Below are 25,291 nucleotides of genomic sequence, written 5' to 3'. Positions count from 1 at the left end.
TCACTGGAGCAAGCAAGCCTCCCTGTTCGCTTCAGTGCATGGCTGCCGGCCGCCATCTTGGCTGGCAGTTAATTTGCATATCTCACTGATTAGCCAATGGGAAGGGTAGCAGCTGTACAGCTAATTACCATGTTTCTCTTTTATTAGATAGGATATGAAAGTCTAAGCTACCGGCTGACCGTTCAACCGGTAGCTATGATGCACACTGACCACCAGGGGGCAGACGCTCAACACAGGAGCAGCCGAACTGCAGTGACTTGGCAGCTGCCATTCTCGGGTGATGCACCTGTAACCAGAGAGGAGGGAGCCTGATTCTGGGGTGTGTCACTTGAGAACTGCCCTCTCGCAATCCGGAACCTCTCGGGAGATGTTGGAGAGCCCATTTCGGCCCGATCCCCGCAGGCCAGGGCAAGAAACCCCACCGGTGCACAAATCCGTGCACTGGGCCTCTAGTGGACAAATAATTCCAAGTGAAGTAGGAGGATGACCAGAAACTAAAGAAGAGAATACTTCAAAAAGGAGAGAGTGGTCAAGATATCAAAAAGCTGCTGAAAAGCCATGTAAGAGAAGGACCAAGTCCATTAGACTTAGTGACACAATGTCATAGGCAACACTAGTGAGAGCTGTTGTGCTCTCTCTCTGACCCACTGTGGAGTATGAAGGCAGATTAGAGTGATTTTAGAGTTAAAATAATTAACATGATTAAAAGCAATAATAAAGCATCTGGGAAACAAGTCCAGGTAAGAGGTTAGAGTTTATAGCAACTTCTCAACTGTTTTGGTGTAAAACCCATCTTACTACTACTGGGATCTTTTCATTTCAGGGCTAAATTACTTTTATCCTGCTACTGAAACTGAAGGGAATCCTGGGGAATCCTAAGTTCTCATTTCACAGATGAAGATCCTCAGGCAACTACTTGTAGCTTAGCAACTATTTTGGGTACAAATGACTATTAGTGGTAGAACTAGGAAATCAAACATCTTAACCTCTGAAGTAGAGGTACCAATCACTTCCTCTACCCAAATCCCTTTCTTGGGGAACATGCCTACCCAAAGCTCCCAAAACAGATTTCTCTATAGTGACTACCTACAGTCATATCAAATGAGACTGCAGTGGACATCTGACCCAAGTTTGGCCAGATTCTCTCTCTAAATTGTGCCAGAGAAATGAGTCAGATCTTGGAGAGTGAGGGGGCTTTATGATCATGTAGACTCAAAGGCTGTTGTGGCCTTTTTTTTTTTTTTATAAAGCTGTTAACAAGAAATTAAGAGTGTATTTATGAAGAGAAGCCTAAGGAGAGACATGCAGTCTCATTAGACATACGAAAAGAATACATACAGCCTTGGCCAGGTAACTCAGTTGGTTAAAGTGTCATTCGTTATGTCAAGGCTTTGGGCTCAATCCGCGGTAGGGGCACATATAAGATTCAACCAATGAATATATAAATAAGTGGAACAACAAATCAATGTTTCTCTCGCTCCCTTCCTCTCTCTCTAAAGTCAATCAATAAATAAAAATTTTGAAAGAATACAACAGAATCTCATCACATAGTTTTTCCTTTCCCTTTCATTTTGCAAAGTGAGTAGTTAATGAGAGAAAAAAATTAACTACTCACTTTACAAAATGAAAATGAAAAGAAAATAAATACTATTTAAACAGTGAGCACTTACACTCAATGAGCACAGTGAGCATAAGAGTAGGGAGCAGTGAATCAGTGAGTATCAGTTCCCATGTGCCTCCTGCAATATCTACTGCTCACTGAGTGGAAGTTTACAGATACAATATATATTTTACCTATACCATGGCCTCAAATGCAAGCCAGTTGTTTTATGTAGAGGTCAACCAAAACAAACCGACTATCCAATATTTTAGTGTATTTTATGAGAAATTGAAGTACTTAAAAAATGACTATTTGAACAGTATCTAGTCTATTATTTTAAGAACTTGACCTCTACTTAAAATACAGCTCCTCTGTAAATGCCTAACAACTTTCTAGCTCTTACTGGCCAAACTGAAGTTCCTGTAATTATACTCCAAGAAGTTCCCTAGGAACTTTCTAATGTCCCTTCCTTTGATCTTTTTGAGTAGGCTTGTGTTCCTAATACTCAGATGTTCCCTAAGGTATCCTCCTACTGTTTACAGAACAGTAAAAGGCAGTAAAGCACTGTGGTTAGAGTTTTAGAATCACCCAAGATCTCTATTGTAATCATGGCTCCATCACTTAATAGTGCTGTGACTTTGGAGACATCATTCAGCCTTTAAGAATCCATTTCTTTATTTGTAAAATGGAGGTAATGCTACCTATACCTCATAATCCTGTTCTGAAGATTAAATGAGATAATATATATTAAGCACTTGGTTGGTATAGACCAGGGGTGGGCAAACTTTTTGACTCGAGGGCCACAATGGGTTCTTAAACTGGACCGGAGGGCCGGAACAAAAGCATGGATGGAGTGTTTGTGTGAACTAATACAAATTCAAAGTAAACATCATTACATAAAAGGGTACGGTCTTTTTTTTTTTTTAGTTTTATTCATTTCAAACGGGCCGGATCCGGCCCGTGGGCCGTAGTTTGCCCACGGCTGGTATAGACTGACATAATTACCAATAGTAGTTATTAGATGGAATTCCTGCTGAATTCAATCTGTCTTATAGCTTTTTCCTATGGTTCCATCAATAGCTCTCATTTCCATACTTTTATAAAACTTTGTAAAACTTATGCAAATTAACAAATTCACTAACAAGTAGGGTCTGTATGAATCACAGACTGCTTTTCTATGTTTTCTAGACTCACAAAGTTAATTAACTATTCCTAGATCAGTTTTGGGGCCAAATAACAATATTCCCAATGGTGCCATACTAACTTGAAAAATGTTATACATTCTTCCCACCCCCTAAAGTATTCTTCTTTCCAAATTTATTTTAAATAGTGAGCTTTTACTAAGTAAGTTTCATTTAAGAATAAAGAGTTGCCCTAACTGGTTTGGCTCAGTGGATAGAGCGTCAGCCTGCGGACTCAAGGGTCCCAGGTTCGATTCCAGTCAAGGGCATGTACCTTAGTTGTGGGCACATCCCCAGTAGGGAGTGTGCAGGAGGCAGCTGATCAATGTTTCTCTCTCATCAATGTTTCTAACTCTCTATTCCTCTCCCTTCCTCTCTGTAAAAAAAATCAATAAAATATATTTTTTTAAAAAGAATAAAGAGCTATAAAGATTATAACTCATGTTCATGAAAATAACTCATAGCAAATAAAAAATGCTGACATTTCTACTTTTTGAGAGCTAGGGCTCTTAAATCCTTTAGCAAATTTACATTGGTCATAAGAATGGATTTTTAAAAACTGCATCTTAAAATAACTCAAAGTTCATTTTAGATCAAATTCTCAAAGCCTATTATCTTGCTTTTTGTTAAAACTATTTTTAAAAACTGGTACTTTAAAACTTTCATATCTGCCTTTTCAGAGGTGTATATAGGGTAATGGCCACTGGATCAACTGGTGGTAAACAGATACTTTATATTTGGATAGTATGTAACAGCTTTCAAAATATTCTTAAAGGTATTTCACTTAATTCTTACATCAGATGAGTCAACATGTTAACTTTTATTTCCATTTTATAAAAATAAAATTCAAGGTCAGTAAAGTAACCACATATGACAATTAGGACCTAAATTTTCTGACTTCTACTTTAAAACCCTTTGCACTTCACCACATTGCCTCTCACTTGATCATTTACCATACTGTATAATTGGGATCTGAATAACAGTTATTGTCAAGAGGAAAGAAAAGAACATTAAAATGGGGTACAGTGGATAAAACAGGAAAAGTTTTAATTATATTTTGTGCTTAAGAAGGGGTTTTAGTATACCAATACTTAAGTTTTTAAGAATTTAACCAAAGAGAATGCTTGAGAGGTTATGAGGAAACACTTTATTTGCAAATATCTGTGGATGTGTGTGCAGCACTTTTTTCTTGTCTTAAACTTCTGTTTGAGTCACAGTAGCAAATTATAGCTTCTTCTAGAGAGGAAGAATTCTGCTTGCAATTATGCCTTCGGGAAATGGTTTCACAATCCTTACCATATTTTATAAATAAATAAGGTTATTAAAAAAGGATTCCTTTTAGCCAGAAATAAGAATTTGTAAGAGAAATTCAGATTTTTCAAAACCAAATAGAAAGTTAAGATACATGGCTAACCTTGGCCAGAATGGTTCAGTTGGTTGGAGCGCTATCCCATACACTGAAAGGTTGAGGGTTCGATCCCCGATTGGGGTGTGTACAGGAGACAACTGATCGATGTTTCTCTCTCTTGCTCCCTCTCCCTTTCTCTCTCTCTAAAATCAATAGAAACATATCCTTATGTGAGGATTTTTAAAAAAAGAAAAGATACATGGCTAAATATCCATCTTTACTCACATATAGAATCTGTAAGACCTCTTATTTTGGCAAAGGGAAAGAAGAGCTTTAAAAAGAGTAATGGACCCCTTTCAAATTAAAAAAAATAAAAGGTGAACAATAGGAAGGATGGGTGTGAAAATAAAGGTACTGTCTGGTGAGCTCAAGCATGGTTTGAATTAACAGCATTTTCCTAAGCCTAGTTAACTAGAGAATAAAGTAAAGCATCCAGGTCAGAACAGGTGAAATCACAGACATCTAGGGATTCTCCTCAAAGTCAGAGTCAATAAAACATGTTCTTCCTTTAAAACTTTTCCCCATCTGAAAAAGCTTTAATAATTTGTCACTGTAACTGAAACAAAAGAACTAAGGAAGGGGGAAAATGTCCCCCTAATATAACCTTCCCAAACTCATATATGCACACACAGATGTATTATTCCTGAATTCAAGTGATAAGGAATTTCCTTCTAACTATATATTACCCAAAGGTCTATAATATTTGGTGCCAGAATTTAAAATAAGGTATAAGCTCTATGTAAATGAACTAGTATGATTTGTTTTTCATTCATTTTCTTTGTGTGATAATCTCTTACACGACTTACGTCTTAATATTTACCTGAACCTCTGAATTGGAGTCAATAGGCTGCAGTGAAAACCAAGTTTCTTTACCACTGTGGTTACACAAGTCTTCTTTTTTGATGGCTACTTTTCCTATAGGAAATAAGTAAAACAATGAGGAGACATTTTGTGCAATTCTTAGCACTGTTATATTTAATACTTTGTAGAAATTTTTTAAAACAATTCATACCTATTAATATTAAAAATACATTTTTATAAAGTATTATTCTATATTTTAAAGATTGAAAAGTGCTAATTTTTCCTTGCCCCTTGGCAAGCCCTTCTCTGGGTCATTTTGAATTAGGGGATTAGACAAAAACTCAATTGTATTTACATGCAATTGCATTTTTTAGTACTTATTACACTCATGTTTTCACCCAAAGTACAATCAGTGCAAAAAGCAATGTATAATGATAGTACAAATTGATCCTTCTAATTCTTTAATGCTATGAATAAACCATATGTTTGATATTTACATTTAATAAGAGTTTATAAGCCCAAACTAAGAGAAAAACGTCATACATCACTGACAATATTGAAAATTAACTTGAAAATTATGGGAGATTAAAGCAATGATATTAAAAATTTGCTTTTATCAAAATATTGCAAACACTGCTTAAATGCATATAAAAAAAAATCAAGGCAGCTCCTTAAAGAGTTTCTACCTCTCAGAGAAAGATACAGTACAATGAATAAAGTATCATGAAGAGGAAGAAACAGAAATGTTCTTATTATAATGAAGTATTTGCCATGTTGGTGCAAAGCATTTCCTTCCTCAATTCAAGTTTTAAGAAGTAGACATAGTTTTGCATATGACTGACAACTTATTCAAAGATTCTACACAAAACTTCAACAAAGTATATGCACTAAAAGTAAAAAAGAGTTCACTTTCTTTTCTTTAATTAAGTAAGAATTTTCGTTTTAAGTGCCCTAATTATATTTAAAGGGTATCTTTCACTTATGACCTATCTTGGTCTTTTAGTTCAACATTTGAAAACTTTTAGAAAATAGTATGTCAGTTTTTGTGTCTCAAGTGAAAAGGAAAAGCATGACAACAAAACAAACAGAAAAACTATTTTTAAAATTTTATTCTGGAATTAGATCGTGGTGATGGTTGCACAACTCTGTTAATATACTAAAAACAACTGAGTTATGGTATGTGAATTACACCTCAATAAAGATGTTATTAAAAATTTAACTGTATTAAAAATTTTGATAAGCTTAGCTTCATATCATGACTGGAACTCAAACCACAAAGACTACCTATATATGTAGGTATAATTTTAAGAAAATAATTAAAATACACAGCCACATACATTTTCACGAGAGTGGCAACTGTATTATTAGACAACCGAAAAGAGAGCTATTGAAAATTCAGTAGCTATATTTATTAACACTTGTAAAATTTAAAAATTAATAAATTAGCCCTCACAACAAGCATAAATCTTTCCAACTTTCTTTTAAATATGTTGGATGAAATCTAATGTGAAGCCCAAAATCTTCGTGTAAATATATAACTCATTCAAATCTTGTAGGAAATGACACTAGAAAAATAATATATTTCAGCCTTTTGGCAGATTGTATTTAAGATATAAATTAATGGGGAAAAAAGAAATTCTTCCAGTACTAAATATACAGATTACAAGCCAAGTACAGAATTCAAGCACTAAGTGGAACACCTAAATTTTCTTCATGCTGTTGAGGAGTTTAGGTTAAGAGCCAAATCATATAAATCTCTTGATATGTTTTACCTATAAATTGTATCAAATTCCTGGTAAATTAATATAATACCAAGAATGGCTTAGGATACAGAATTATGACAAAGTATTCAATATTGTTTCATCACATATGACAAAGATGATCACAATTCTATCAAGTGGATCACTTACCATTGATTTCACACCAGATATAAACATTAAGGCAATGTGTAACAGCTTAATACATATATATGTAAATATACGCATATATACAGAAATAGTTCTTATATGTCCTAAGCTGAAGTTCATATATTTTGAGGACCACTCACCTCTGTCTTTAAGAATCTTAGTAACTATGAATATTTTGTGTACTCTTCCCAGAAAAATGCACAGATATTATCTGGCATAGAATTTTAAGAGGGTTTACACACCATCCAGAAACTCGCTGGTCCAGTCCTGGTTAAGATCCCTATTCTTCCCTGGCCAGTGTAGATCGGTTGGTTGAGTGTTGTCCTGTGCTCTGAAAGGTCATGGGTTCAATTCCAGGTCAAGGCACATACCCAGGTGTGGGATCAATCCCCAGTCAGGGTATGTGCAGCAGGCAACTGATTGATGTTTCTCTCTCACATGGATATTTCTCTCTCTCCCTTCCTCTCTCTAAAATAAATAAAAATATTTTTAAATCCCTATTCTACAATTTCCAGGATTTTTAATTTCATAATTTATGAATATGTATGTAGGTGTACCATGTGTATTATATACAAATATCACTAAAGCAAGCCCCAAAATTTAAGATAGGGCTTTTAAAAACGTTTATTTAGAAATTTACTGGTTTGATTCATTTACACATTCAACAAATAATCACAGTGGCACTGTGATTTAAATGGTGATTTGATTTCCAGACTCTCCTAACCAAAGTCTACTTAACCAATAATGCATATAAAAACTATAGTAGGAATCTACCTGTTCTATTTATGACTCACAACTCCATCACTGGAAATACATCTTTACTTATAGGTGCCTTCCCAAAAGAGAATCCTCTTAGTTCACAAGATTAAAAAAAAAAAAAATCCTCGAAGCAAGTGTCCTCTTCCTCCTATTTCATATCTTGTGTATCCACGGTACTCACTGTCATGAAAGAGTTGAATGGTTCTTGTGTTCTGAGACAGAAACCCTTCTCTGACTGGCCGCATAAATAAGCCATTCAAAAATTGAGAAAAACCTGCAATTTTATTGCCAGCTCTTATTCTATATATCAAATTCCTTTCTAAAGAGATGTCAGTTTCTGAAATGCAAAGGTTTAGTTGCACAACATTAGCCAGCCTGAAGAAGCAGTGTCAAGTACATGATCACAAGTACATGACAGAAGGAAATAAAGGAAATATTTGAAGTCATTAGGTATTAGGATACTTGCAACATATTCAGCACTTTCTAGGCAATATAACATGAAAAAGTCATTAGTTCTAGGGAATCAAGAGAGGAAAGGGAAGGGAAGAGGAAGAGAAAGAGAAAGAGGGAGAGGGAGAGAGGGAGGAAAGGAGAGAGGGAAGAAGGAAAGAGGGAGGGTAAAGGGTAAGGGAATGTGGAAGAGGGAGAGATATGGGAAGGAGAAGTTGAAATACAAAAAAGGCCCCAAAAACCCTCATCTTTCTTACTTGTTTTGAGCTACCCTTAGTTAAACTGGTTAGATGGCAAGTAGTGATTGTAAAAGGCAAGCAGCCTGATACAGTTGAAAGAGCACTGAGAAAGACAAGCCAGCATTTACTGAACATTCACCAGACAGTAGATATTCTTTCATATTTTCTGGTTATTCTTCATAACAATCTTGTGTGTAGAGGGTATAATCATCATCTTACAGATGAGGAAATCTTAATGATATTTAAAAACCTGCCTTAGATTCTAACAAGTCCTAAGCCAGAATTCAAAACCACGGTAACCCTGTCCATGTTCCTTCCAACACAGACATTCATTTAGTAGCATAGTGTCAGTTCTGTTACTTGTTAGCTATGTGATCTTGGGTTATTTATTTAAATGTTACCTCTCATTTACCTCCTCTGTATTAGAAACAACTTTTAGCTCTAATGATGTTAAAAACCTGTTCTGTGCCTCTAATGGTCCCAAAGATTGTTTTGGTTTACTGTTCACCGTTTTAAACAAAGTTAACTCATTACTTCACTGGCCATGAAATCACCAACCTCAAAAATAATAATAATGATCACACAGGAGCAACTACCCAACAAATTATTTATAGGTAATATTGCATTTCCTCATTGTCCTGACAAACTCATAGAGAGAAAGAGCTTAGATCACATAACCCCACACATACACCCACACACTAGGTACTGTATTAGTTCCTTAAAATAAGACGAGAGGAAACACAAAAAGAAATGAAGGAACTGTGGGCAAAGAAACCATCTTTTTTGGCCTCTAAGTAAAAACAAACAAACAAAAAAGGATTCTTAGCTTTCCAGCACCACTTCTCTGCAGCACTTTCTTGCCGTCTGTAAACACTCTGTTATATTTGGGTCCCATTTTTAGACAAAGCATATTCTTAGAAATTTCATCCTGATACAGATCACCAACTGGCAAAATCTCGACAATCCCAGTCTTATTTGGACACCAGGAAAAATGCTGAAACAGTAAAAGTAATGACAAGTGTGACTGCCTATACAAGATGAAATAGGACCAGAAGACTGAATAAATTCTGGCAGATAGTCAATAGCAGCAATTCAGTCAATGGCAATACAACTATGCCTCAGTTTATAGGGTTTAGGTGGGTACACTTTGGTCTCCATGGTAGACTTGTATGTTAATGGTCTCCTTGGTGTATGCCATTGTAGAGTCCTCTCCAGCACAAACCCTGGGTTTGACCATGTCACTTGCTTTTGCCAAAGGAACATCAGCAAATGTGATACAAACAGAGGCTTAATAAGCAGCTGTGCATTTGGGCTTATTACCCTCTTGGAACCTACATGATGTGGAGAGGAAGGCCCAGATAATAGCCAGTACTAGCCATGAGACATAAGAGTCAGATGGTTCAGCCCAGTCAATCTGCACATTAGCGACCCCAGGTGAGACCAGCAGAAGAACCACCCAGTTCGGCTCCACCCTAATTGACAAACTACAAGATCATAAGCAAATATAGGGTTGCTGTATCAAGCCACTAAGTATTGGAGTGGTTTATTACTTAGCTATAGATAACTGATACAGTACCTATGCAAACAGACACCAAAGTGCAATCTCAGGCAAATTTTAAACAGTAGGTTTGACTTAAGAGCCAAATGCCAGCAGAAATTACAATTTAAAGAGCTGGAAAAGAACTATCTTAATCTCAGCCTTATTTTATGAACTAGGCCTAAGAAGATAAAGTGGCTTATGGTCATACAGCTAATTAGTTGATACTCAGGACTGGAATTCACATCTCCAATATCCTAGTAAAATTCTCTTATCAAATATCATCCCAAATCCAGGGGAAAGAAAAAAAGTCACCAGAGCCTACTAAGATAACTGCAGTTAACTTGTTTAAGCCTAGAATCCTCTGAAAACAAAAATAACTAAAAAATTCACATTAGGAGGTAAAATATGTTTTAATTTAAATGTTATTAGGATATTCATTGGAACTGGAAACACATTCTTGCTTTCTTTTTTTTTAAATTTATCTATTTTGTTTGTCAGTTTATTTTGTTTACTAGATTCCACATATAAGTGAGATCATGTGATACTTGTCTTTCTCTGGCCAGCTTATTTCATTTAACATATTACTCGTCAGGTCCAACCATGCTGTTGCAAATGGTAAGAGTTCCTTCTTTTTTACAGCTGCATAATATTCTTGCATAAAGTTTTTCTTTTGTCTTTTTCTCAGTTTTTAAGAGAAGACACTATACCTTAAGACAATATATCATACTTTTAAAGCCTCAATTTTACAATCTCCTTTCTTTGTGTAAAATGGTTCCTAAGACTCAAGTTTTTAATTAATCCCTAATCAATCTTTTACACTAACTGTTCCTGGCATATAAAATGCCTAATATGAAAACGTATGCCCCATATTTATAACAGTTATTACTCCTGGGAAAGGGATTAGAAGGGGGGCGGGGTTCAATGGTCAAAATTAATTAGGATTATCTTGAGTACTATAATTAAAATTTTTTTAATTGTGTTTTTTATTGTTTAATATTTTTATTGATTTCAGAGAGGAAGGGAGAGAGAGATAGAAAGAAACATCAATGATGAGAGAATCATTGATTGGCTGCCTCCTGCACGCCCCCTACTGGGAATCGAGCCCGCAAACACAGGCATGTGCCCTTGACCAGAATTGAACCTGGGACACTTCAGTCCGCACGCTGACGCTCTATCCACTGAGCCAAACTGGTTAGGGCCACCTTATCAATCTTTACTGAAGCCTCATTTTCCCTGAAACACACTCCTTATCTTCTCCTGAGGAAATTTCATTCATTCCAGCAGAGGCTTCAAGTATCACTTAATACTAATGACTCTCAAATCCACATCTCCAGCTCTTTTCTCTAAGCTTCAGATCTGCATTCCAGTCAACCAAAGATGTTCCACCAAGATGTTCCCCAGGTAATACAAATTTAACTTGCCTTAAACCAAAAGCATCCTCTCCCCTTCCCATTCTCCACTCAAAACTGAATGCTCCTGTCCTGGCCAGTGTGGTCAGTGGTTAGAGCAGCAGCCTACGCATTGAAGAATCATGGGTTCGATTCCCTGTCAAGGGTACATACCTGTGCTGCAGGTTCAATCCCTGATCTTTGTTGGGGTGCGTGAGGGAGGCAACCAAATCGATGTGTCTCACATTGATGCTTCTCTTTTTCCTCCCTCTTTTTTCTTTTTCTCCCCCTCTCTCCCTCCCTTCCACTCTCTAAAAAAATCAATGGAAAAAATATCCTCGAGTGAGGATTAACAAACAAACAAACAAACAAACAAAAACTGAATGCTCCTACTGTGTTTCTTATACCAGTTAACTGTAGCCATACTAACAAGATATTTTCAGCTCTTTCTCTTCTCACATCCTCTTTGCCCTCTTAGTCCCTAAATCCTATTTGAAGTTACTCCTGTGAAGTACATGTCCTCATTTGCATTTCCACTGCCATCACCCTATTCATCTCATTTGGTAACAGCCTTCTGGTTGGTCTCTCTGCCTCTAATCTCTCTAATCTAAACTATAAACGATATAGTATATGTGTATATATATTTACTTAATATATATATTTAAAAACATGTGTGTATATATAGCTATATGTAATTACATATAATACTTTAAATATGTAATCAATAGACTGAGTTTATAGTTTGAAAGTTACTGTTGTAGGAAGTTGTAAAACTATAAAAGTATATATGTACTAGAGGCCTGAAGCACGAAATTCGTGCCAGGGTAAGCCTTCCCTCCCCCAGCTGCTGGCACCAACTTCCCTCTGGCACCCAGAACCCGGGCTTCCCTAGCAGCCCCAGCTTCGTCCGGAAGATTGTCCAGAAGAATGTCCATTCTAATTAGCATATTACCCTTTTATTATTACAGATATCCAGCTATATGTAATTTTTAAAAGGTTCCTTATTCTTAAGAGGCTCAACACTACTGTCTATAGAATAAGGTTCAAATTCCTTAGCACAGCTTTTAGGGTCCATCACAACTTTACCCCAATTATTATTCCCAACTTCACCTTCTACCATCCTCCTCTTAGTAATTTATATACTCCAGCAGATACACCACAAATATGATTCAACTTTTCTCCTCTGCTTCTGTCAATCCCTATTTCCTTGAAACATCTTCCTACCTAAGTAGTCTGTTAATCTTCCACCAAACAAAATGAACCGTCCTCCCTTCTCTGGCCCCAAATACTTTGTTCATACCTCTAGCACTGAACCTATCATAATATATTAGTATTAGAGTACAAGTCTGCCTCTGATAGCCTGAGTCCTATTCATCTTAACATTCCCATCCATTGTATGCCACATATAAGTGTGTATAAATGTTTATTTAATTGAATTGAGAATGAAGCCTCAGGGGTGATCTATAAATAAGGGTTTGCTAGAGAGAGGAGAATATGCATAGAGGAAAAAGAAGTCAGAAGAAAGACAACTAGGAAAATATAATGTCATTAAACTGTTTTTTTCCTTGGTAATCTAAAGAGTGAAATGTGACGGATGCAGATGAGGACTAAAAAACCGCTTTTTGTGACAGAAAAAGTATTGCTATGAATATAGCTGACAAGAGTTAACATATTTAACAAATACAGATACATAAGAATAATTAAAAGATATAACTCCAGCAAATATAAAATGGGTAAAAAATGAGCAACTAACTCATAAAAGAAAAATGAAAGACAAAAAATTCCTCGAATTCACTAATAATCAGAAAAATACAAGTTAAAAAATTAAATATTAATTTTTCACCTATCAAATTGTAAAATGTTTTCAATGACAATATCCAGAAGGATGAGGATATGAATGGTTATGCCCATGCATGTCTGGGGGTAATGTAAATTAGTACAATATTTCTGGGACCAATGTAAAAACATATATAGAGGAAATCCTAAAAATATTCATACCCTTTGCCTCAGTATTTTCACTTCTAAAAATTTATACTAAAAAAATGGACATGCAAAAATATATGCACAAGGATGTTCACAGCAGCACCATTTAGAGCACCAAAAATCTGGAATCATAGATGTTTACCAACAAAGAAGCAGTTAAAATAATACATTCCTATGCAAAAGATATTATATAACAAATATTTTTAAAACATATTTACTAACACAGGAAAAAGATCATAGCTTGCTATTAAATGAAAAAGGAAAAAACTGAACATAGAATGGAATACAAAATGGGAAGAAATATACAAATTCTTAACTATAGTTATTCCTGTGCAGAGTCATTATTAGTCACTAAGATTATGTAATAGTTTTAAAATTAAGAAAAACTATGTTGTTTTTAAGGTTACTTGATTTTCCCTAAATTATTTTTGCAAACTTAAAGGAAGAATATAGACCATTTGTTAAAAAGAGTTCAATAGCAAAGCAGAAACAAATGGTGGTTAAGAGAACTAAGTCAAATAAGCTTAATCATTTAAACTGTAGGAGACTTGAACATATTTCAAATCAGAAAGGAGAGATGCTGATGATGAAATTCAGGATACTAAAAGGGAAGAGAATAATACATGTAAATTATAGACCTCTACCTGTTATTAAAATACAAAGATACTGGTACAAAGATCATGAATGTGACACATATGTAGTCCACTGAGGCTCAGACAATTATTTAAGAAGTAGAGTTACTGGTCACCAATATAAACAGACAGAAAACATATTATCATATTAGAGTGAATTAATTAGTTCTATTAGAAAAACTTCAAAAACAGAAGTTCTTTGGGGGGTATCAAATACTGTGATCTTTGTATAAAACATTCTTGAACCATTTAACATAATACGTACTGAACATTTACTAAATGTAAGACACTCTGTGAGCGATAGCTTCTGCTCCATAAATATCATATTCAACTAGATATTAAACAACAAACTGATGAACAAGATATTAAACAACAAACTGATGAACAAGCGTAATGAGTACTTTGGAGAGGGACCCATCAGGTATAAGGAAACATAGGACACCATGACCAGGAGGGATCAAATTAAAAATCAGATGAACAAATGAACATGAAGACTAGAGAAAAGGATTAGAAATGCTGAGCATATATTATTGTTGTTTACAACACTTTATACTTAGAGAAAGAATGAACATAAAAACCATTGTTGTGATTAAAGATAATTATGAGTAGTACTTACCTATACGAAGGTCTCTTTGTAAAACATTCTTATCATAAACATAGAAAGACAAATACTGGAAAGTTCTTGGAATCTCAAAGTAAAATTCTTCACTGAAAAATGGGCTAGAGAGAAAAAGGGGAAAGTTCATTAATATAAATTTAACAGTGTCCTCAAATAATATTTTCAATAAAATTAAATTACACACTAAAAAACTGTAAGAAAAGTTTCAAAAGCTCCAAAATAATTCTCTATGCTAAATTTCAACCAAATACTGTACAAACCAAGTTGAACTCTGAAAGGACCTCAATTGCGAGGTTGAGCTCTGAACACAGCTTTTCAGGAGTCATGTGAACAGAAGACCCAGTAATTGTCTAGGGTCACGCTCACCTAAAGTGGACACAAATGAGAGCAGAGGACAGTGTCATCCTCATCTCAGAAATATGTAAAGCTATATTAATTACAATAATATGCAACACCTAAAATGGGTAATGTCAAGTAACACGCTACTTTAAAATATATTTTAAAATATAAAAGTTACTTTTTAATCAACTTTACTGAGATACAAATTACATATAATAAAATTCAAAGTATAAAGATTAATTATTTTTGATAAGTTTATAAACTGTGTAGCCTCCTTCTCAATTAAGATATGGTAACTATATCCCCATAGTTTCCTTATGCTCTTCTGCAGTTACCCTACCATACCTGCTACAGGCAACAAGTGATCTGATTTCTATCACTATAGACCAGCGGTTCTCAACCTGTGGGTCGAGACCCCTTTGGGGGTTGACCGACCCTTTCACAGGGGTCACCTAAGACCATTGGAAAACACATATATAATTACATATTGTTTTTGTGATTAATCACTATGCTTTAATTATGTTCAATTTGTAACAATGAAATTGGAGGTCACCACAACATGAGAAACTGTATTAAAGGGTCGCGGCAGCCCTAGCCGGCTTGGCTCAGTGGATAGAGCGTTAGCCTGCGGACTGAAGGGTCCCAGGTTCGATTCCGGCCTAGGGCACATGCCTGGGTTGCGGGCTCGATCCCCAGTAGGGGGTGTGCAGGAGGCAGCCGCTCAATGATTCTCTCTCATCATTGATGTTTCTATCTCTCTCTCCCTCTCCCTTCCTCTCTGAAATCAATAAAGAAATATATTTAAAGGGTCGAGGCATTAGGGAGGTTGAGAACCACTGCTATAGACAGACCTGGTGTAGAATTTCATACAAATGAAATCAAATAGTATGTACTTTTTAAAAATATATATATTTTATTGATTTTTTACAGAGGAAGGGAGAGGGAGAGAGAGATAGAAACATCAATGATGAGAGAGAATCATTGATCGGCTGCCTCCTGCACACAGCCCACTGGGTATGTGCCCGCAACCAAGGTACATGCCCTTGACCGGAACCGAACCTGGGACCCTTGGGTCTGCAGGCCAACGCTCCATCCACTGAGCCAAACTGGTCAGGGCAAATAGTATGTACTCTTGCATCCAGCTTCTTTCACTCAGCTAACGTCTACAAGATTTTTTTCCATTTTCTGTGTATATCAGCAGTTCATTTGCTGAGTAATATTTCATTTATGAATATCCCATAATCCATTCTCCTAGTGATATCATTTGAGTTATTTCCAGTTTGGGCTATTAAAAATTAAGCTGCTGTTAATATTTTTATACAAGGCTTTTCTTGGATATATGCTTTCAATTCTTTTGGGTAGGTAACTAAGAATGAAATTGCTGGGTTAAAGGGTAGGTGAAATTTTAATTTATAAAAAATGGTCAAACTGTTTTCCAACCTTTTTTACATTCCTACCAGAAATGTGTGAGAGCTTCTGATTGCTCCATATCATTGTCAACTGAAAGTCTTTTTAAAATGAGCTATTCTAGTGAATGTGACATGATAAATTTATACACCTGTGTAATCTCTACCCAAATCAAGATATAGACCATTTCTATCTCCCCAAAAAGTTCCCCTCCACGCTGTCACAGGAACTAGTGATCTGATTTTTATATTGACACATTATGTTCAAGAATCTATAGTGACAGAAACGGTTTAAAAATAGCATTTCCCTGATAACTAATGTTGAATATTTTTTCATGTGCTTGTTGGCCACTTGTCTATCTTCTTTTGGGAAATATCTATTTGGGTTTTCTTTCTTTTTTTTAATGGGTTGTCCTTTATTTAAAAAGTAAATTCTGGATACAAGTCCTTTGTCAGAATATTTTCTCCCAGTTGGGGCTTGCAATTTCATTTTCTTGATAGTGCCTGTTGAAGAGCAAAAGGCTTTTTTTATGAAATCCAGTTTATCAATTTTTCTCTTTTATGATGAGTATTTTTTGCATCCTAAGTAAATATCTTTGCCTACCCCCAAGTTTCTAAGAGTTTTTCCTATGCAATAGTTTATTTTTACAAGTGCATTTGAAGAATGCTATTTTGATATTTAAATTATTCTGTGAAGACAGAAATCTCTGAAATGCTAGTGGACATCTTGTCAAGCATTCCTCTTTCCTGAGAATGTTTAGTTCAAAGATACTTTGAAAATGTCACCATTAAATGCAATTTCTTTAGTATGTCACAACTTAAAGAGAAGCTGAAATGCAAAGTAAAATGCTCTTTGAGAAGTCATTTCCAAATTTGTCCAGAAAATAGTTGACTCAGCTTTTCAGTTGTTATAATGCCTCATCAACTTTTGCCAATACTTGTTTCACATCAACTGTAACCAAATTCTTAAAAGTTGGTCTGTCAAAATAATTGTCTTCTAATTAGTCTCCACATAGAAATTGATATAATAACAACTATTAGGCAAAGGCATGGCATGTTCAGATATTTGTCTCCTTTGTATCATTTTACAAACAATTATAAAATGTAGACTTTCTTTTATATATCATACATCCACACTTGAATATTATTTTTAAAACACATTCTAAAGCCGAATAAGAATAACATGAGACTTATTTACCAAGTAATCTGTGTCACTGTATCATCCCAATCTCAACAATACCTATATTTGGTTGGCCACACCTTTATTTTATAAATAAATAAATTAATCAATCAATCCATTTGAAGAAAACTTTTCAACAAAGTTCGTAAGAAGCAATGACTATCATGCATATGACTCCTAAGGAAATTCCTGGTGTGGAGAAGAGGAGCCCCAGGCACAAGTAGTGCTGTCAGCCCTCAGCTTGTTTATATATCACCTACTTTTAAAAAGGATTTGGCCCTAGCTGGTTTGGCTCAGTGGATAGAGCGTCAGTCTGCGGACTGAAAGGTCCCAGGTTCGATTCTGGTCAGGGGTACATGCCTAGGTTTCAGGTTCGATCCCCAGTAGGGGGCATGCAGGAGACAGCCGATCAGTGATTCTCTGTCATCATTGATGTTTCTATCTCTCTCTCCCTCTCCCTCTCCCTTCCTCTCTGATATATATGGATTTGAGTAAGTTCTATCTCTCTCTCCCTCTCCCTTCCTCTTTGATATATATGGATTTGAGTGAGGTAAAGATTTAGGAGCTATAGATTCCATATGTAATTCCCACTTACCTGTCATGAAAACGCTATACACAGACTACCTATAAAAACTGTAATATCCAGAATCCACAAAAGATCTAAGTGATATCTACTGATTTTTAACTTAACAGCTTATCACAATATGCAAAAGGATAAAAAAAAAACACTGAAATGAGCACCATGTGAAGAAGTGTTTAGATTCTTTCACACTATTCCACAAGCAAAAATGCTAGGGGACACCTAGAATTGAAAAAGTACTTAGTCTAATTAGTACATAATCTGTATTGAATGACCTAAGATAACCACTGCTAACTTTAAAATATCTTCCAAGTTGATCTAGAAAAATAATTGAAGATGGACAAAAATAATTGTTTTCTCATTTCATTTTCCTCTACACAAATATATGGAAAGGCCAGGTTTAAAAAAAGTAAGCTAATTTTAGTTGCTCATTTACAAGGTTACATATTAGAAATTACCACAAATATTCAATTTATGAACAATTACTAGTTTTGTATATCACTGATTTTTTGTGTGATATGGAATCAGTATACATTAAGTAACAAATTGAGATTTTAATAGTTTCAGGTCCCAATCTTAGTTTTGCTTCTAACTTCCTTTATTATATGCACAAATTATTCAGCCTTTTGGTGACTTAGTTTCATCATTTATAACATATAAATAACAACAATTCTAATATAACAGACAGGTGATCTATAACTAAAGATATGAAGTGTATTATTTCAAATCTTTTTGAGTTGCTAAAGTATTTTCAGCTTTATACAATGTCTTTCTTATGAAGAATTTAATAGACATTCAAAATTATAAATATTGACAATAAAGACATAATGGGGAAAACTTCAGAGAAAAAAAAAGGGCAAGTATAAAGGAAAAATATATAAAACTGAATAATATATACGTGACATACAATTTACCTGTCATGATACTCAATATTTCATCCACCACATGTTCATTCCAACAACTCCCACAGGGCCCTTGTTTTGACTCTGCTGTCTGAACAAGGCTGCACCCTTCCAGCTCTGCTCTGCTCTGCACTGCACTGTCCACAAACACTGCCACAGGGCAGAGGTGGCAACTTCAATTTTATGAGTTAGAATTTACTACGATACTCTCAAAGTGCTATTGCATTTTCAAAGATAAGTGGCTTGTATAAACTGTAAGAATTTATTTATTTTTAAGAGAAATAAAATAATGATGTAGTTTGAGAAAAGTTCAAATGAATGGACAAAATTCAGCCTAGAGAGTAAACTGAGGTATATGACAGTTGTTTTAAAAAACTTGAGAGTGTCATGTGAAACTTGTTTTCCTGTAATCCAAGGGACATAATTAAGAACAATTAAGAGGAAGATATACTTTGAGGCAATGAAAAGTCACACGAAAGCAAGTAAGCACTGTGTCTAACTTGTTCTCATGGATATATTAATACATAGCTCTCAGCACTTTTTTAGCACATAATAAATTCTTTTATTAGACATTAATTGACTAAAAATAATAGCTTTCTAAGAGTCAAAATATTTCCAAGACCAGACAGGCTGATTAGGAGGCAGTGAACTCCTTGGGTACTGGTACATCATCAAGCAAATGCCAAGGACCACCTGTCAAAGATAACTGTCAGAAGAAAACAAGCATAAGGCAGTCGAGCTCAATGCCTATTAAGGCTCCTTCAAACTCTGAGACTCTGTAATTCAAAAATTAAATTCAGAAGGTAAAAGAAAAATAAAAGTTTCATATGAAGAAAGTCTTTTTGATGAAGTCTGAAAAGTGTATACAATTTATTAATAAATATATCATATGAATTATAATTTACCAATTTTATACAAACCTTAAAGATTTTTCAACAACTTGAGTACGATAAACTTCTTCCTGATCCAAATTTATGGTGCAGAAACAATCTCTCATTTTGTTGGGTCCAAGATAAGGCAATAAATTTTTTGCTTCACCTGTTGGCATAAAAATTGAAACTGGTGTTAAATATCACCAGCTGCTTCATGCTAAACCTTATACAGGATTAATTCATCCAAAAGAACATAAAAGATGTGGCACAGGAAAAAAAAATTAGTGATTAGAAAAAAAAGATTAACTTGTAAAGGGGTTTGGTGATACTGAGGGAGGAGCTGTGTTTAAGGGGCGTGTGAGGTCATATTACATCACTGTATCCCTGTTATTAGAAAGGGGCAATCCTCCAACGTGTGCTGTCCATCCCATCCCACCAGCACCAGCTCAAGAATTTGACTCTACAATTAATCCTTCTTTCTTATATCATCAGTAATTTTCCTTTCTAGTAAATAGTTCCCATCAGCACATGAACAAGCTTTGGTATTTCCCAATTTTAAAAAAGCACAAAAACAAAATCTCCTTTGACTCCACCTCCTCCCTTGTGGTATCATTCCATCTTTAGAGTCCCTTTCACAGCAAAACTTCTTGAAAGCAATTATCTCCAGGCATTCTCTAATTTCTCATCTTCCATTCATTCTTCAACTCTTTCCAATCAGCTTCTAACTCCATGATGAAACTGAAACTGTCTTGCCTATTGCCAAGACCAACAGTCATTTCTCTGTCCTCCTACCTGATCTGGCAGCACTATCCTATAAATAAAAGGGTAATATGCAAATAGACTGAACAGTGGAAATGACTGGTTGACATGTACTGACCACCTGGGGGCAGACGCTCAATGCAGGAGCTGCCCCCTGGTGGTCAGTGTGCTCCCACAGGAGGAGCGCCGCGCAGCCAGAAGCTAGGCCAGCCGTGGGCAAACTACGGCCCGCGGGCCGGATCCAGCCCGTTTGAAATGAATAAAACTAAAAAAAAAAAAAAGACCGTACCCTTTTATGTAATGATGTTTACTTTGAATTTATATTAGTTCACACAAACACTCCATCCATGCTTTTGTTCCGGCCCTCTGGTCCAGTTTAAGAACCCATTGTGGCCCTCGAGTCAAAAAGTTTGCCCACCCCTGAGCTAGGCTCACAGCTCATGGCTGGCGAGCACATTGGCGGTGACAGGAGCCTCTCCCGCCTGTGTGGTAGTGCTAAGGATGTCCAACTGAGGGCTTTGCAGGTAGCAGGCCTAAGCTGTCAGTCAGACATCCCCCGAGGGCTCCCGGACTGCGAGAAGGCGCAGGCCAGGCTGAGGGACCCCACCCCTCGCCCCACGAGAGGGCGCAGGCCAGGCTGAGGGACCCCACCCCTCGCCCCGAGTGCACGAATCTCATGCACCGGGCCTCTAATTTAAAATAAGTTAAAAAAATAAGTTAATACTAACATCCATCCTTAAATTGTCCTCTTTTCTTGGCTTCCACAACTCTGGCTTTCCTCCTACATCACTGGCCCTCTCTCCTGACTTCTCTTCCTTCTCACCTCTAAATCTTACAAGGCTTCAGGGCTCTGTTGTGAACCACCTTCTCTTCCTTTGCCAAGCAAACTCCTTCAGTATCTGATGTTAATGCTGATGCTTCCCAAATCTACATTTCCAGGTCTGATACCTTCTTGTCAACACTAGCTATGAATACCCAAGTGCCTCCTTGGAATCTGTAGAAATCTCAAATTTAACAAGTCCCAGACAAATCATCTGACTTCCTCCCTTAAAACAGGCTCTTCCCCCAGTCTACTACCACCTTCCTCTTTTTCTCACCATCCTCCCCAAACCTCCCACCCACACATCAAGTCCATCAACAAGTCCAACAGACCCTCCAAAATAAATCCTAAATCCAACCACTCCTCAATCACCTTCACTGGTTGCACCCTATACTCTACTCAGCATCACACAGTGTGATCTTTTAAACACATCATTCAGGTCAGCCACTCCCCTGCTCCAATACCATTCCATTTCACTTAATTTCACTTAATACAATCCCATTTCTAAATTCCCACTGTCATGGTCTAGACAGCCCTACTGAACTGTCTTCTCCTCTCTGACCTCTTCTCCTCCCACTTTCCCCTGTGTTCACCTTCTTTCCATTCATGAACCATGTCAAGCTTGCTCAAGCTTAGGGCCTCTGCCTGGAGTGCTCTAACCCATAGCTGGCTCTTATCACTCAGGTCTCAGCTCAGATGTCCCTTCCTCAGTGAAACCTTCTCTGACTATTGTTACCACATTTTATTTCTCTGTTTCTTTTCATGATAGCGTTTATAACTATCTGAAACTCTGTTAATATTACTTAAGTGTCTATTTTCTGGTTCCCTCTTAAGGCCTGAGAATTTGTTGATCCCCCAAGTCTAAAATAGTGACTGCCACATAGTAAGGAAGACACTTGAGAGAATTTGTTGAATACATATTAAGAAAACCATAAGTCTAGTTTGAAGTTCTTGTAAGATGTGCTTGGGCCACAAGGACACACAAAAGTGTGGGTGCTGAAATCAGACACCAAGGTACTAAATTAGAAAAGCAAGACAGTTGGCATAAGGAAAAGAGCTTTGCCCTAACAATCATGAAATCAATGTTACTGTCTTACCTCTGCTACCAAGTGGCTAAATGACTTCAGACAAATCACTGAAGCACAGCTTTCCCGGTGAAAGTTTGGAACAGATAAACTTAAGTATCTTATTATTTATCAACTTTAAAATTAAAGGCCACTTAAACCAATATATTTTAAAGAAGTTTATCAGAAAGATAAGAAGCACCTATGAATAAAACTCAATAAACAAATACTTTTAAAAAATTAAAATGAGAAAAATCAATGAAAAGGTACCAGTTAGATACTCACTGTTACTAAACTTGTCATTGGGAAACTAGAAAAAATTCAATTTACCACTTAAATGGAGTATATAAAAATACTTATGTTCATCTCAAGTAAGAATCAAGGAATCTAATCTTTTAAATAACCCTAAAATTGCTTCAGATGGGTTGGGCTGTTTCTTAACAGGAAAAGGAATATATATTTGATTTTGTATCCATCCATTCTCTTCCCCTAGATGTCCCTCCTCTTAAACAAGGCTCACCTGGAGTCATCCATCTACCTGTGCTCTCTCTACCTCATCTCCTCCCTTTCACTCCAGAGCACTCAGCAATTCTGTTTTCATTATTTTCAACCTTCTGCTCCTTTAAGTCTCTCCTTCTTTGATATCTCCCCTCTGTATAATCTGTTTTATTTTTAACCAAAAATCCAACTAGGTCACTCTATAGGGCCTGGAATGTAAAGAAATTTGGAATTAAATCATAATAGGCATGCTCCATATCTAATGAGAAAACTTGGAACACTAAATCACTGGCCTTGAATATGTTCCTGTTTCATTCACATAAAAGTGAAGTTTAAGAAAACTATAATACTAAATGTACACATTTCCACTGCCCACCTTTTAAAGAGAGAGACAATGGAGATTATGTTGTCTGCAGCATCCAATGACCTTGATATTATCACATATTTACTTAGAATAAAAACTTAAGTTCTATATAATATATAAAATGCACTCATATCACTTCCTATAAAAGCAGTTATATAATCTGTACTCTTTGAGTATCTGTCACTAATGTTCAAATAAATTACACTGACAGTGAATTCATCTAATCACTGCCCAACTCACCAATCAATCATCCTGTATAATAAAAGCCTAATATGCAAATTGTCCCCTTGGGCGGTCACTCGACCACTCACTATGACGTGCACTGACCACCAGGGAGCACCGCAGAACATGGCGGGCATCAGCGACGTGGCACTGGCAGCAGGCAGCAGTGGAGGCGCTGCTGGCCCCAATGGGCCCTGACAAGAGCGTGACCCCAGCGGGATGGTGAAGCAGGTGAGCAAGAGGCACCAGGCCAAAGTGGGTGCAAGCAGGGGCCTGATCGTCCTGCCAATCACCCTGCAGACAGCGACCAGCAGCGCGAGCAGGGCCGCCTGGCTCCCAGGTGCTGAGGGAGCCAGGCAGGGGGCCTGACCCCGACTGATCGCTCCGCAGGTGGGATGGTGGAGCAGGTGAGGGGACAGCGCCAGGCCACAGGGTGGTGCCAGGTGGGGCTGCGGGGCTAGGGGCGCAAGCTGGGGCCTGATCTCTGCAGGCCACCCTGAGGAACCCCACCCATGCACGAATTTGTGCACTGGGCCTCTAGTACAAATATGTTGATTAAGCCAGCTATCAAGACTTTAAACTGCAACTCCAAAATATAGTATTTAATTGGCATTTTATAAAAGACATAAATCGAAATAATTAACTGCCACTTTGTAAAAAAAAAATCAAAAGTGAAGGTTAGAAAAATAATATTGTACCCATTATATCTCTAAGCAAAAGGAGATTATCTTCATAGCACACACTTTACATCAAGCTACACAAAAAGAGAAAACTAAGGAAATTTGGAAGATTGTACTAGTCTTGCATGTGCATTTGCTTTGAGCCTCACTAGTTCTAGTTAATTATGGTATATAAATAAGCAAGTGCATTAAACCAAAAAACAACAAAACAAAACTACTGCTCCTTAAAAGGCAAGCTTCTTGAAAACTTATTCTATAAACTCTGCTCCTACTCATAGCCTGAACCTGCAATTTGTGGTATTTCTTAACTAGATCCTTCAAGAACAATACTACTAAGTGCGACCAAATCAAATGATTGCTTTTCAGTTCCTACCTTATTTAACCATGCTTCAGTATTTGATAGCACTGATCTAGCCTCAGGTTAGGGAACCCACTCCTGATTTTCTCTTACTCCCTCGTTCAGGCTTTTCATCTATTACCCACACCTTAAATGTGAGAAAACTTTTGGCATCCATATGCCACTAAATATAGGTGGAACACCAATTTTAGGTATATTAAAAATTTTTTCACCATAAAAAGACAAAAATATCCTAAAAAACAGCCCTATCTAGTTTTGCTCAGTGGTAGAGAATTGGCCTCAGACTGAAGGGTCCCGGGTTCAATTCTGGTCAAGGGCACATGCCTGGGATGCAGTGGAGGTGTGCAGCAGGCAGCCAATCAATGATTCTCTCTCATCATTGATGTTTCTATCTCTCTCTCCCCCTCTCCCTGCCTCTCTATAATTAAATTTTTTTAAAAATCTATATGTATGTAAAAGCCTATTATGCAAATTGTAGAGGCCCGAGTGCACGAAAATTAATCAGCCCAGCCTGTACCCTCTTGCAGACCGGGAGCCCTCATGGGATGTCTGACTGACAGCTTAGGCCCACTCCCCAGTCTAGCCTCCCTCTGTGAGAAGCGACCCGCTCACTGGCCAGCTCCACCCCACATTGCCCTGCCACCACCACTGCCCGATGGCCTCCCTCTGTGGGAAGCAACCGGTGGGGCGATCGGAGAATGGCACCGGCCAGTGGCCCTGCCCCCTTCCGCCCCTCCGCC

General features: G+C 36.9%; 1 protein-coding gene across 2 annotated transcripts in view; it reads right to left on the bottom strand.

Moving 5' to 3' along the window:
- Positions 1 to 25,291, bottom strand: part of RASA2 (RAS p21 protein activator 2) — a 198,458-nt gene that overhangs the window by 83,221 nt on the left and 89,946 nt on the right. For both annotated transcript variants that reach the window (XM_014542697.1, XM_005869997.2), the window contains exons 7-9: positions 19,835 to 19,952; positions 14,505 to 14,608; positions 5,010 to 5,104 (exon numbers count right to left, since the gene is read on the bottom strand). In XM_014542697.1, the coding sequence (XP_014398183.1) occupies positions 5,010 to 5,104; positions 14,505 to 14,608; positions 19,835 to 19,952 (317 nt within the window). The remainder of the gene's footprint in view (positions 1 to 5,009; positions 5,105 to 14,504; positions 14,609 to 19,834; positions 19,953 to 25,291) is intronic.

The sequence above is a fragment of the Myotis brandtii genome, unplaced genomic scaffold (assembly GCF_000412655.1).
Source record: "Myotis brandtii unplaced genomic scaffold, ASM41265v1 scaffold312, whole genome shotgun sequence".
In the NCBI taxonomy this organism is placed as follows: domain Eukaryota; kingdom Metazoa; phylum Chordata; class Mammalia; order Chiroptera; family Vespertilionidae; genus Myotis; species Myotis brandtii.
The sequence above is the reverse complement of the archived record's forward strand: the minus strand, read 5'-3'. Positions and strand labels throughout refer to the sequence as shown.